We start from the raw sequence: 12326 nt of genomic DNA, 5'->3' as shown, positions 1-12326 counted from the left end.
TTATCAGATTTCTCCTTTAATCCAACTTTAGCCCATCTTGCTCAAGCACTCACAACTACAAAAGGTGTGTTTATCCAAATTTTAGTTCCACAGCTTAGTTTCCATGCCTAAGCTAACCTTCAATACACACAAAAGTATTTAAATGTCAAAGGGAGCATACAGCTTTATTTTACTTTCAAGTTGTTTTCCAGCACACACAGTTCCCACTTTTATTTAGATTCCATGAGATGCTGACTAAGTCAGAGGCTGACTCCAATCCAGAAGAGAAGGTCTTGCTACCTTTGCTTCCAGACACACACAGTCTTCAAACCGCACTGGAGACATTTGGACTTGTCCAACATCATAACTAACTAGTCAAGCAGAAAACATTACTATAGGAGGAGGGAAAGGGCCAGCTTAGTAGACCACCACATCAGCAAGTTAAATAGGCTCACAGGAGGCATTCATCAGGTAGCAGAGCGGCCTGAAGTACCAGGAGAACCGAGCTAGGAGCAGAGGTTTTTTAGGGGAACAGTAAGCTATTGGATGAGCTTCCGTCTTCCCACAGGACTGCACTCATGTGCTCTTACGGTGCTCTAGAAGCAGCATGGTCTCTGAAATTATCCAGCATGCTCTGCATTATTACCCTTAAGGACATTAAGAACTTAATTTACTCTGGACAACCGAGAAACACTACACTATACAAGAACAAGGAGGAAACAAAAAGAAGAGAAAAAGAAAGGAGGCATAGAAAAGTTTATCTGCAACAGCTACACCCCTGTCAGAAAAGAGCCCTTTTGGCTTTTCATTTAGTTTAGGACATTATTTTAAAGCTACTTCCTATTTTGCTCTCACTCCCACAAGCCACATCCAACTTCCTGCATACATCCTTGCAGCAGTTGCCACACTGAGCCACGTTACTGGGATGGCAGTAGAAAGTCAGAGCTCTTGCACAGCTGGAGAAATGCCTAGAACCACACAGCTTCTAAAAATTAAGAGCATAAAGTTCCTCAAACCAAGCACATACATTTACAGTATGCAAGTCAATAACAAAACTCCCAGTCAGGATTCAGTCCTTATCAACATTCAAGTAAGACTATAATAGCAGTAGAACCTGGACTTGACTAGAACAACAAGCATGCCATCTGACAATAAACAAGACACATCAAGACAAGGGCCTGAAATATAGGGAAAAAATTCAATATACTACATTCACCAGGACTTTAGAAATAACTACCAAATTAAACTTACGAAGTAAGTCACATGCACTTTTGTATCTTAAATATAATGTCACCATTTTACAAAATATATTCACAGCTCAGTTTCAAAAAAATCTGTCAAGTCAGAGAAACAATTTAAGGCCTTAAAAAGGTGTTCATATCAATGCTTCAGGTGCCATCAGGTGACTCACTAATGAATAACACTAAGATTGACAACTCTTTTCTTAGCAACTAGCAGAATTATCCACCACACAGGATTTGGAAGGAAGGTGAAAATAATGGAGATTTTCACTATGTGGGAAAAAGGTTTGGAAATCTTTCAGCAAAACCTTGGGAACATGTCAATAAGTTTATTCCCCATTTTATTATTTTTATATATACACATGTATTCTGTTGCTCACAGAATAGAAAAAAATAGTAAAGATACCATCTAGATTACATTCTAATAGAGAAGAACTGATTGAAACTGTCCAAATAGAAACTAATTTGACTGAGACTGACAATCATTGCAGAGTTTATAATCATCGGGACAGGAAGGAAGAATGAAAAAGCCAGTAAGACTTCAGGAAAGCAAATGCCAACTAGTAAGATCAGCTTTATAGGACCTGTTACTGAGGGTGGAGATAAAATGGCATTATGGAGAGCTGACATTTTCTTTATGAAACAATATTAAGGACACGGATGACAGTTAATACACCTGAGAATGGAAGAAGGGACAGAGGAAAAAGCGGAGGGATGGAATTGTGCCAAGAGACTAAATCCCAAATTCTTAACTGCCTTCATACAAACAGGAAAGCGTACAGGAAGTAGAAACTAGGTCAGGTGAGGCAGTATGAACATATACAGCACAAGCACGTATTTCTGTAACTACGTGCCAGCTGTAACTAAGTGACAGCTAAAGTAAAGCTAGTGCTCTACAGGTTGGAATAGTCGGAGGAGAACAAAAAAGTGGTTCGATCCCCTCAATTAGAAAAGCAATAAGGTCAAAGGACACCGAGAACGCCAAAAAGTCTATACTTTTTTGCATCTGTCTTAACTATACAAGAATCATTACCAATCTCATAATTAATATAAATTACTAGTTACGCAAGGTCAGCACTGCAGCTTAAACAGGAAAGGAACAGATCAGAGCATTCCAAGTAAAATGTCTTCAAATTGACTAGGCCTGATGAAATAAAAAGAGCACATTAGTGAAGACTGAGCAGCTAGTGGACACCTTGCAGAACCTGCAAATGTCAAGTGGATAGGAAACAAGGAAAGGACAGTGCCTAACAGACAGAAAACAGCAAGTGAAGGAGCAAAGACACTCCAGCTTAATTACTATTCCTTAAGTTTGGGGCATTAAAAAGCTTTTTATCCATAAATATCTAGGTGAAACAGGGACATAAATCACAACTCGGAAGTATTTTTCAGCAGTAAACAACATCAGAATTATGTAATGTCCAAAAAGGTAAAGTAGTTATGGCTAAGAGAGGCAGATGATGTTAACATCCTTGCTAAGAATTTGACAGTCGTAGCACTCTTAGCAGCAACACAAACAGCACAACACAGCTAAAACTTCACAGGAACAAGTACAAAACTGCTTGATAATTAAACCATGTATGAATACATCCTTCTCTTCTGTAAATTAAGAAGGCCTGCATGCATGATAGGCCCAGTATTTTTCAGTATTTCCCACTAATAAGCATGAAGATCTCTTCATTTGCCCTAATCGTTAATTTGCAGAGAGCTTCAAGCTGAGAAAGGCAGAATATGCCAGAGAATAGCTTCAGAACTCACTTTGCAGTGAATGGAAAAATGCACTACAAAGGAAAAAGAAGGATAGGGATAAAGGACCATAGCATGCCTAGACAAGAACATAAAGGAAAAGGAAATAATGGGCCAGGAAGGAATCTCTCGGTCACAGCAGATCAGAAGTTGAACATAAGTCAATAGCATGCTGTTGCAAAAAAGGCTGCCACAATAGTAAGCCATACACTAAGTCAACCTTCTATGCTACTCAGCACAGCATTTCCTCCCCTGGAGTACTGCACTTATTTCGGGCACTGGATTTCAGCTGGGCAACAACAGTCAGAGAATGAACATTATACTGTAGAGGCATACAAAATGGTTCTGGAAGGCAGGAGAATGATCTGCTCTCCCTATCCACAGTGAAGAAAATGCATAGTAAAGAGCTGAAGCTGCAACAGAAAAGATTGAAGTTGTAACTGAAGAAGCACTTCAACAGCAAGGACATAAAAGCACTCTGCTACCTAGAGAGCTTGTGAGTCGCCACTACTGTTAAGTCTTTGCTAACAGATATGACAAGCACTCTATCAGGAATGACACTGGTATAGCCAATCCTGCTAGGACAGGGAGGCACTAGGTGCTTTCTAGTGCTGTGATTCTACAGTTCATATTTCAGTTTAAACAACCAACCCAAGAGCTTCCCATAGGTCTTGTTAATTAAAGATTTTGTGTTTGCTTAACTGGCAATTTACGTCCATCATTTGAGGCCACAGACAGCTAGCTGTCTGCAAAGTAACAGCTGAAAGCCTTATAACCAGTTACAAAAATAGAACTTCAGAATGACCTTACACCCAAACTCACACATGAAGAACAGTGATAAACGCTTCAGGTTTGTTTTTTTTTTTTAAAAAAAAACCAAAACAAAAAACTTTGTTGTAAATGGAAACTGTTGTGGCAACACTGCAAAAGCATGATCTATTAGTTATTTTTCCCAAGAAACTGTGGGGTTTTCCTCCCCTCCCTCCCGGGATTTAATTCAGACTTCTACATTTAAAAAAATTGAGCTCATCATACCACAAAGCAGAGACCACAGCAATTCAGGGGTTTTAGAACACTTCAAAACAATTTCATAAATAGGCAGATTTCCACAGATCATAAAAACCACCCAGTTTCAGATGTCCTTTCCTTTTCTTGACCTAACAAAAGCAGGTTTCCTCATAGACTTAATACCTAATCAAGATGCAGCTGAACAAGCATACCCATTCTTGCTCCCCTTCTCCAAAACTGAAAGCTATCTTTTTGTTTTTGCTTGCTAATCCATAGAAGCCTTTAAAATGGCACAAATAGAGGCGGCAGCATTTTGTTCTCTAAATCAATTTTATCCTCAGCCATCAACTAGATGTTCCAGCACAGAGAAAGAACAGTCCTTCCCTTCTAATTCAAAAATCCATACTACCATTGCCCTTGCAAACTGCTAAACAAGCAGTATCGGCAATTCACTTGTGTTCTGTAATATATTTACTGCAAATCCCAACAGCCTGCCTCCTAATGCAGTTTTCTATTGTGTCTGTTCTTGTCAATACACTGACTGGTCACCTTACAAGTAAGTTGCTTTGACCAACTGTTTACACAAACATCAAAAAGCTTCGAGAGGAATAAAAAAAGACTGAACAGAAAAAAAGAACATCCATGCTGCTGGGGGAGGGGGACAAACAAACAAAAAAAAACCCCAACCCTACACCAAAACACAAATTAACCTCAGTTTTCTGTTTTGTTATCACATAGCCAAAAAGGCTAGTTAGCTCTTCAGATCACCTGAGAAGTACAAGACATTTCCAGATAAGCAGCCCTCACAAAAAGCTTACCCAACACCCCTCAAAGAACTTTAATTTGTAATTTAATCATCTGTGCTAATTTGTTCACATCTGAATAACATAAAGAAAGGTGAAAATAATTCAGGCAATCCCCAATTAGATATTAGAGTCTTCTTAAACACTGTGCAATTTATCATTAGCCACAGAATACTATTATCATTATAAAAAGTTCAGTGAAACCTACCAAACTGATTAATTTCCTGAACCACTTTCCCCATACTAGAAAGTATATTTTATAACTAGGCTTGCTAACAACTAAAATAATCCTCAACACTTACAAACTTGAAATACTACTCCTGCTCTATGAAATAATGCTATAAACCTATTTCTATTCCAATTTCACTTAAGCATACTGTGATTATTGTTCCAAGTGAGAGAATTCAACATTGTTTCCATTTGTTTATATGAATCTTGACACAGCAACAGGGCAGGCTGTTTTTTTAAGTACCAAAAAAGTGCATCCCTAGGCCTTCTTTTAAAAGAGACAACCTCAGGAAATAACTGATTTTTAAACCTATTCAGATTTAAACTAGAGTTCAGTTAAGAATAAACTCAATTTCAGCAAGCTCTAATCTACTCTTCTATTATCTCCAGCACTATGCCACAAACAGGTCACTGGTGGAGTTTCACAAGGGCCTTTACTGCAATCTGTTTGATGAATATGTTCAGCAGTGCAGCCTGGAAAAGACAGCAAGTGGTGAGTAAGAAAGCTTGCTCCATAAGAGAATTCATTCAACGTAAAAACAATGGCTGAAGAACTGCAAGGAGACCTTACAAGTCTAAGTGGGCAATGAAAAGCATTGTATATATAAACAAAATTTATGCACACTGGGAGTAGCCATCCCTAGCCTCAATGTAAAGTGATGGTTCCTGAGCTTACAATCATCATTCATGAGACAAGAACTCAAATGTGAAAGGTGACTCCAGCAGTTCAGCATTTCATGGCAGTCAGAAGAGAAATCTGATACTGGGAACTTTATTAAAGAAACAAAAAAAGAAAGAAAAATTAGTAGTTCTAGTCCCCTCATTTCAACAGGCTAAGTTAAAAATGAAAAAGGTTGAGGGAAAAGCAAGGAAGATGATCAAAGCAAGCTACACAACTGTGCAGGCTGGGACTGCCCAACCTGAAAAAGAGTCAACACAGATTGGTTACAGCAGAGATATAAAATTTTGACTGCATTGAAAAAGCAGCTAGGCATCAACCACTTGTCTATTCTGAGAACTAGGGGCAATCAAATAAAGATAGTGGAAACCAGGTTGAAAGCAAACAAAGGTTGGTTTTTGTCCTGCACCTGGGACAACCTCCTCCCCACAACAGCACAGCCAGAAAGCAGTTTTGCAGAAGAGGGCACGGGTGTCTTGGAGGACAAGTTGAATACACATCAGCCCCACACCCATGTGTTTACGAAGGCTACACCTCATACTAGGACGCAATAGTATGACTATAACCAGCTGGTTGATTAAAATAAATTGTTCCCCTTTTTGTTCCCCTTGTTTGGCAGGAAGGAAGATGTTGCCAAACTGGAGCAAGGCACTAAGTGACACCAGTAAGATGATCAGGGAATCGGATCACACAACATACCAGGAAGAAGTTAGATTTGTTAGTTTCAAGAAGAGGAGGATTAATGGGAGAGGAGATCTGATTGCTGACAAAGAGGTGATTATGGAGAAGACTAAGCCAGGCTCTTCTCAGAGGTGCACAGCAGAAGAGCAAAAGGCAGGCAATGGTCACAAGCACAGAAAGGCAAAGTCCCAGTTAGTGAAGGAACAAATTCTTCACAATGAGGGTCGGTCAAACACAAAGAGCGCTGCCCAGAGATGTCACAAAAGATTACCTCCACAAAATACTTAAGATGGAAATTTGATACTTGCAAAAGCACAGGTTGCAAGTTCGGGTTGAACATGGGACCAACCTGCAAGTACTTTAAAAGCCATGGCTTACGAGTAACCATAAGGACTGATCCATTAAACTAGCTGTTTTGACAAATACATGCTGAAGAATCGGGAATTCTCCCTGTCTGCTGTTGTTTTTCCCCTTTCTGAAAGGAACTATGTGAGCAACTACTATTGTTCAAATAGCTACATCCAAAGTCCAGCTAAGAGGTATGATGCAAAAGACAAAAATAGTAGTGTTTGACATAATTGCCATTAGATATCCCCAAATCTTACTTCAAGTGGAAAGATAACCTCATTAGTTTTACTCAAAGCGGTTATAATTTTTAAAATAACAGTACTGTGCAGTCTTCTGATAAGTGCCAGTTAACCTAAAATTGTTTTTAAAGGCTTTTACTGTATGACAATGGTGACCTACTATCAAACCTAGAAGATCCTATCTTCCATTTTGCACAGGAGGCACAATGCAATTTTACTGCTTTGCCACAAAACACGTAAGTGCTGGAGTAGGGTGGGAGGAAAGGCAATTCAAATGCTGAGTTTGATTTGATATAACTACTAGCAGAAGGAGGAAAAGCATTAAGCTTTTTTCCTGGAATCTGTTGTGACAGAAGGGGTACTGCACATTCACAAAGCATCTTCCTTCTTACTCTTCTCCCTGCCCCCCAAAATACCAAGACTTTCTTTTTGTCCACTTGAACCAATCCATAAAGTACATCAACTGACATTTGGCAACCTAAGTTCCAGCAATGCAAGGGAAGCTTAACAACGTAGCTGGTAGGAACGCATTTCCTCTCTCACTCCACCGTTCTGTGAGGAACCTAAACCTGGTAGACAAAGTCTACAATGTGAGATGATCAGGCAGTATTTAACACATGTACAGTGTTTACACTGTGACATACTTTCTGGTTAAGTTGTATGTGAAGTTGACACAATAGATGGTATCTGACAATATGGTTATCTAAAAGCCGCATGGAGATGTATTTCACACAGTGCCCTGAATCTGTCAGATAACTCCTAAACAATAATGCTGGTCTCAAGCTTGAATGTGGTTCAAAAGTTGAGAAGGTTGAGGTCATTACTCTAGTCTTTCCTCCCTGTTCAAACTGGCAACTCTAGTTGCGGTTGAAGTGGCTGCACTGGTGATAGAACTGTACTCATTTAGAAACCAAATATTTTTAGAATAAGTACAATTTTTTGAGTGAAAAATATTATGTCCCAATCAAACTTACCGTTTTCTCTTTTAACTAAAAACAGGTTTTGCATGTCTTATGTGGCAGTGCCAACTGTAGAATGCTCTTGAAACACTCACTGCACACCACCAAAACCTGAAGGATTCATGAAGTTTTTCATTCCAATAATTAAAATGCAAGTAGGAAAAAAGAAAAAAATTAATTTATCTTTAAATCCCTTTCAACAGCACAGCCATCCTACTCAGGAACTGTAGAGAGCTAACTAAGCTCCTTAATTCTCTTCTATTTAACCCACTCCTGAAGACTGATGTTCTAATGAGATATCAGTAGCAGATTCTGTCCTTTGCGGTAGAGCATTAGAAATGACTCCACAAAACAGTCCAAGCTAAAACAGACATTTAACTCTTGTACAATTGGTTAACATAATGCAGTTTGGGAGTTTGTATACTTTTCTACAAGAGGCAAGCTACTGAATGACAGGTCTGCCTCCAGGCAGGTCACAGAGATCACAATAACCCACCCAAAGAGAGGGAAACCTAGCCGTCACCATTGGGATAGCAGAAACCCACAAACTGTAGTAGTTTATATAGTCTGTCAGTTGGTTTAGCAGTGATGAATTTGTCTTTCTTTGGCTGCCTGCCACTGAACAAAAGCTAATCTTGCACCTAAACAATCTAGGCATTAAACGCACAGGAAGCCTTATCTTCTGACTTATGACAGAAGATGACAAGAGAGAGCTGCTGAAAATAAAGAGGCGCTGCCCTAATAGCCAAGGGCAGCAACCCTTTAAGTACAGTGTGATTTTTAACACCCAACCAACTCTGCATCTTGGCCCTAACAGTTGATGCATCTGCTTTGCCAGCCACGGATGTCACAGTGGGAAAAATCTGACTTGGACGGTATAACACAGAAGAGGAACTTAAGACCACACAAAACGTCCTTATTCATTCTGTCTTCTTGACACATATGAAAACGCTATCTGAATCAAGTGCATCTATCCTAAATGAATCCTCAGGTGCTTGTTTCTGTTTCAGGTATGCAAACCATAGACAGTAACTTAACATCCTCTTAAGAATGAACCTTTGAAATTCTAAAAAAAAAAATTAAAAAATAAAAAACCCCACACAGAAACAAGGCCAAAAAAAGCCCCCAAAAAACCCTCACAAACCAGCCACAAACATGCCAAAAGATTATTTCCTGACCACTGTTCAGCCAGCAGGTTGAAATGCAGCAGCAATACCTGCATTTAAGCACACAGTTATGCAATTAAACAATGCAAAGTGCCAAAGCTAAAGTTGTGAAGGAAGCCTTAAAAGCTAAAGTTGTGAAGGAAGCCTTATCATGGGCATTTCTGGACTCAAATGCAACATACTCAAGTGGAAAGCTCTGCAGTACAGCTGTTTGTGTATGTAAAGTTCACCTCAATTAAGTCTGTTTATAGCAACATTCAAATCCTGACTAACTTCGTTTTAGTCAAATTGTAATAGATTACCAAATCAAATGAAGAGGGAACTGCAGATGCAACTGTATCAGCACAAGAAAGCAACCCTTTCACATGCAGGCAAACTGCAACTACTTCATTTTATCAACGTGACTCTACCTTAACAGTGATGTATGCACCACACTGCATAAAGAAACACTGCTGCAGTGTAATTTTTTGTTTTTCAATCAGCAGCCCAAGCAGTCTGAAGGGCTTCACACAGAGTGAGTGCAGCATCCACATAGGAGGCAGGCCTTAAAACATTAAAGCTTGTTCAGTGGAAAGTTTCCCCATCACTGCATTTTTCAGTAACAAAGATGTTGTCAGAAATGACAATTTTTCGTGTCCCCTGATGATGCCTTGCTAGCATTTGGTTATAAGCCATAAAGCAGGAATAATTTCAGCCTGTCAGGAGTCTAGCTAATGCCCAGTTTCCCCCTAGAGAGAATTCCTGTCAAACGTAATGAGAGCTCCAAAGGCCCTCTCTACAACATAATGAGCACTTAGGCCATGCTGGTGATCAGCCAGCAAAAAGCATCAATTTGAGCCTGGCTACACCCTTGGGGCTAGACATCACCAGTTTTAATAAGAATTATGATTACTATCTGCCAAAAGCCTCCTCAGAACTTATCGTTAGCGGTGGAAATTCAGAAGAATGTCATTGGTAGATTACAGGAAACAAAAAACCTAAGACCACCTACATACTGAACTGTAAACACCACTTGGCATCCTCACTGCAGGCATCTAAGTCAAGAGCCTTTAACAAGAAGGTGCTACTTTTATCGGAAATTAGAATTACTTAACATGTAAAAGCATAGTATCCGAGACTCGTATCCAGGGAAATGCATTTATGCCTTCAAAAGCTTATTCTTTTCTTAACAGCATACACAGAGCAAGCGTGCTCTACTTTCCCCGGCTAGAACCAACATAGGTATAATGCTCTGTCATAAATCTTAAAAGCTTCCAAAGTATCACTGCCTACTGAGTATGTAATTATGGTTACCATACATACAGAACATTAAACCCGTGCAATACACAGATGTTAAGGTCAAAGCGGAAACCTCAGTTCTGACACTCTTTAATCTTGTGGGCTTAATTGATTTTATCTAAAGTTAATTCCTAGTACATTTACTGAAGTCACACATTCTCTTCAAAGATTGTCTGAAAACAACATCCATTTTGCACCAAATGAGGCTTCTATACAGATGTTGGCTTCCTCACAGGTTACAGTGTGCCAAAAAGTTGTTTAGGAGAAGAAAAAAAAAATCCAAGAAAGAAATGTCCAAATCACAAAGCCTGGAAAAAAGTCACCTCATAGAAAAACTGACATTCTTCTAAAACACAAGACACAAGAAGACTAATGCAGCTACAGTACAGAACCAAGTCAAACACTGCTCTAGTTGTTCCATCTACCTATTCAGTGCATTACTTAAAAAAAAAAATGAGGTTGTCATAATATTTCTTCTTTTACCAGCATTTTGGATTCAAACAAGTGTACCTTTAAAAACCAAGAGAATACCTACCCAGCTTTGCAGACAGAACATTATCATGGAATTACAATACCACGTTATCAAATATAATATTTTTAGGGGAAAAACAAAACAAAAAATCAAAGAGTTCAGAGTTACAAAAGCAAAATTCAGTTCTGCAATTCACTTGCTTAATGAAAGTCTTTGAATATACTGAAGATCCGAAGCCTGAACTAATCAATTTCTTCGCTGTGCCCTAGCCGGTCAGCCATGCTCTTTAATTTAATGAAACAAGAGTTTTAGATGAAATAGCACATACACATCACGAAAGAATTGTATTGTTGCACTTTGAAATGTGTCCAACTGTGCAACTTCATCTAATGATAATTTTTTTAAAGAGGCCATCGATTTCTGAAAGACTTATTGTACCAGCATCTTGAAAAAGTGAATGTCAGCATATCTACAGAATACTTACACCCTGCCATTAATGCTTTATTTGGCAGACAATGACTACTCAATTGAGGGTCCTCTGGGCTGAGCAATCATTTAGCTTTTCTTCTCTTATGAGGTCCTTAGTGTCTTGTTTCAGTTCAATACTCTTTTTATTCACCATTATAGTGGCCATAAGTGTGAATTTTATGGGAACTTGCAAACTCATAGTCATAACTAGAGCTTTCCAAGTCACTAATCTTTTCATACCTTTAAATGGCAAGGATTTGAGCAACTATCACTACATATGCTACACATGCATAAGACCAGTTCTACACATCAAAGGCTCTACCACCACCAAAAAAAACCCGTGTCAAGCACTGAATTATATTTTTGAAACCGCAGACACAAGACCTTTCCTATTTTTGCCAATGTCTTTCAGAACCAATACCAAGAAAGCCTTGTTGCTCAACCTAATCTATACCTCATTTGACAGCAGGTAGGCAAAGGTTTACTAATCACGGCTACAAATCAGCCTATTGATTCAGACACATGATAGAGTCATCCGAACATAAACAGAACAGCTACATTTAAATGCACTAGACAGACTGCAAATTTTGTGGTTTGGAAAACAAAATGCCTTACCTGTTTGTGCATTTCAATGTTTAATCCATACGACATTTCATAATACTGCAAATAAAGGAGCATACATTATTTTCTTATGCTGGCTCACATTGTATTAGGAGATAGTTACTGAAATAAAGAAAAAACAAATACACTTACCATCACATAGTGCCTCTGCATTTCTGTCTTTTCGCTTGCCAGTTTCTCACATTCCAATTTAAGGCTACAAAATAGATCACACTTTAATGTAACTGTTATGTCATTCGTTTTGACATCTACCCACTTTATTTGTATTTTGACAGAAGCAGCTAATTAAAAAAACCTCATAAACTAACAAGCAAACACAGAAAGACTTAACTCATACTTTAAATACAAAGACTGAACAAGAAATTTAAAAGGTATTTCATGGGTGCTGTATGAGACCCAAACCGTCTCCA

The 12326-nt window shown here is 38.7% G+C and overlaps 1 protein-coding gene across 1 annotated transcript in view; it reads right to left on the bottom strand.

The window, feature by feature from the left end:
- The window catches only part of TLE1 (transducin like enhancer of split 1), a 71662-nt gene extending 59554 nt beyond the window's left edge, over nt 1-12108 (bottom strand). Inside the window, exons 1-2 of the mRNA XM_009285258.2 lie at nt 12049-12108; nt 11911-11955 (exon numbers count right to left, since the gene is read on the bottom strand). Of these exons, the coding sequence (XP_009283533.1) occupies nt 11911-11955; nt 12049-12069 (66 nt within the window). The 5' untranslated portion in view covers nt 12070-12108. The remainder of the gene's footprint in view (nt 1-11910; nt 11956-12048) is intronic.
- Between the last annotated feature and the right edge of the window lie 218 nt (nt 12109-12326).

The sequence above is a fragment of the Aptenodytes forsteri genome, unplaced genomic scaffold, assembly GCF_000699145.1.
Source record: "Aptenodytes forsteri isolate BGI_AS27 unplaced genomic scaffold, ASM69914v1 Scaffold151, whole genome shotgun sequence".
Lineage (NCBI taxonomy): Eukaryota > Metazoa > Chordata > Aves > Sphenisciformes > Spheniscidae > Aptenodytes > Aptenodytes forsteri.
The sequence above is the reverse complement of the archived record's forward strand: the minus strand, read 5'-3'. Positions and strand labels throughout refer to the sequence as shown.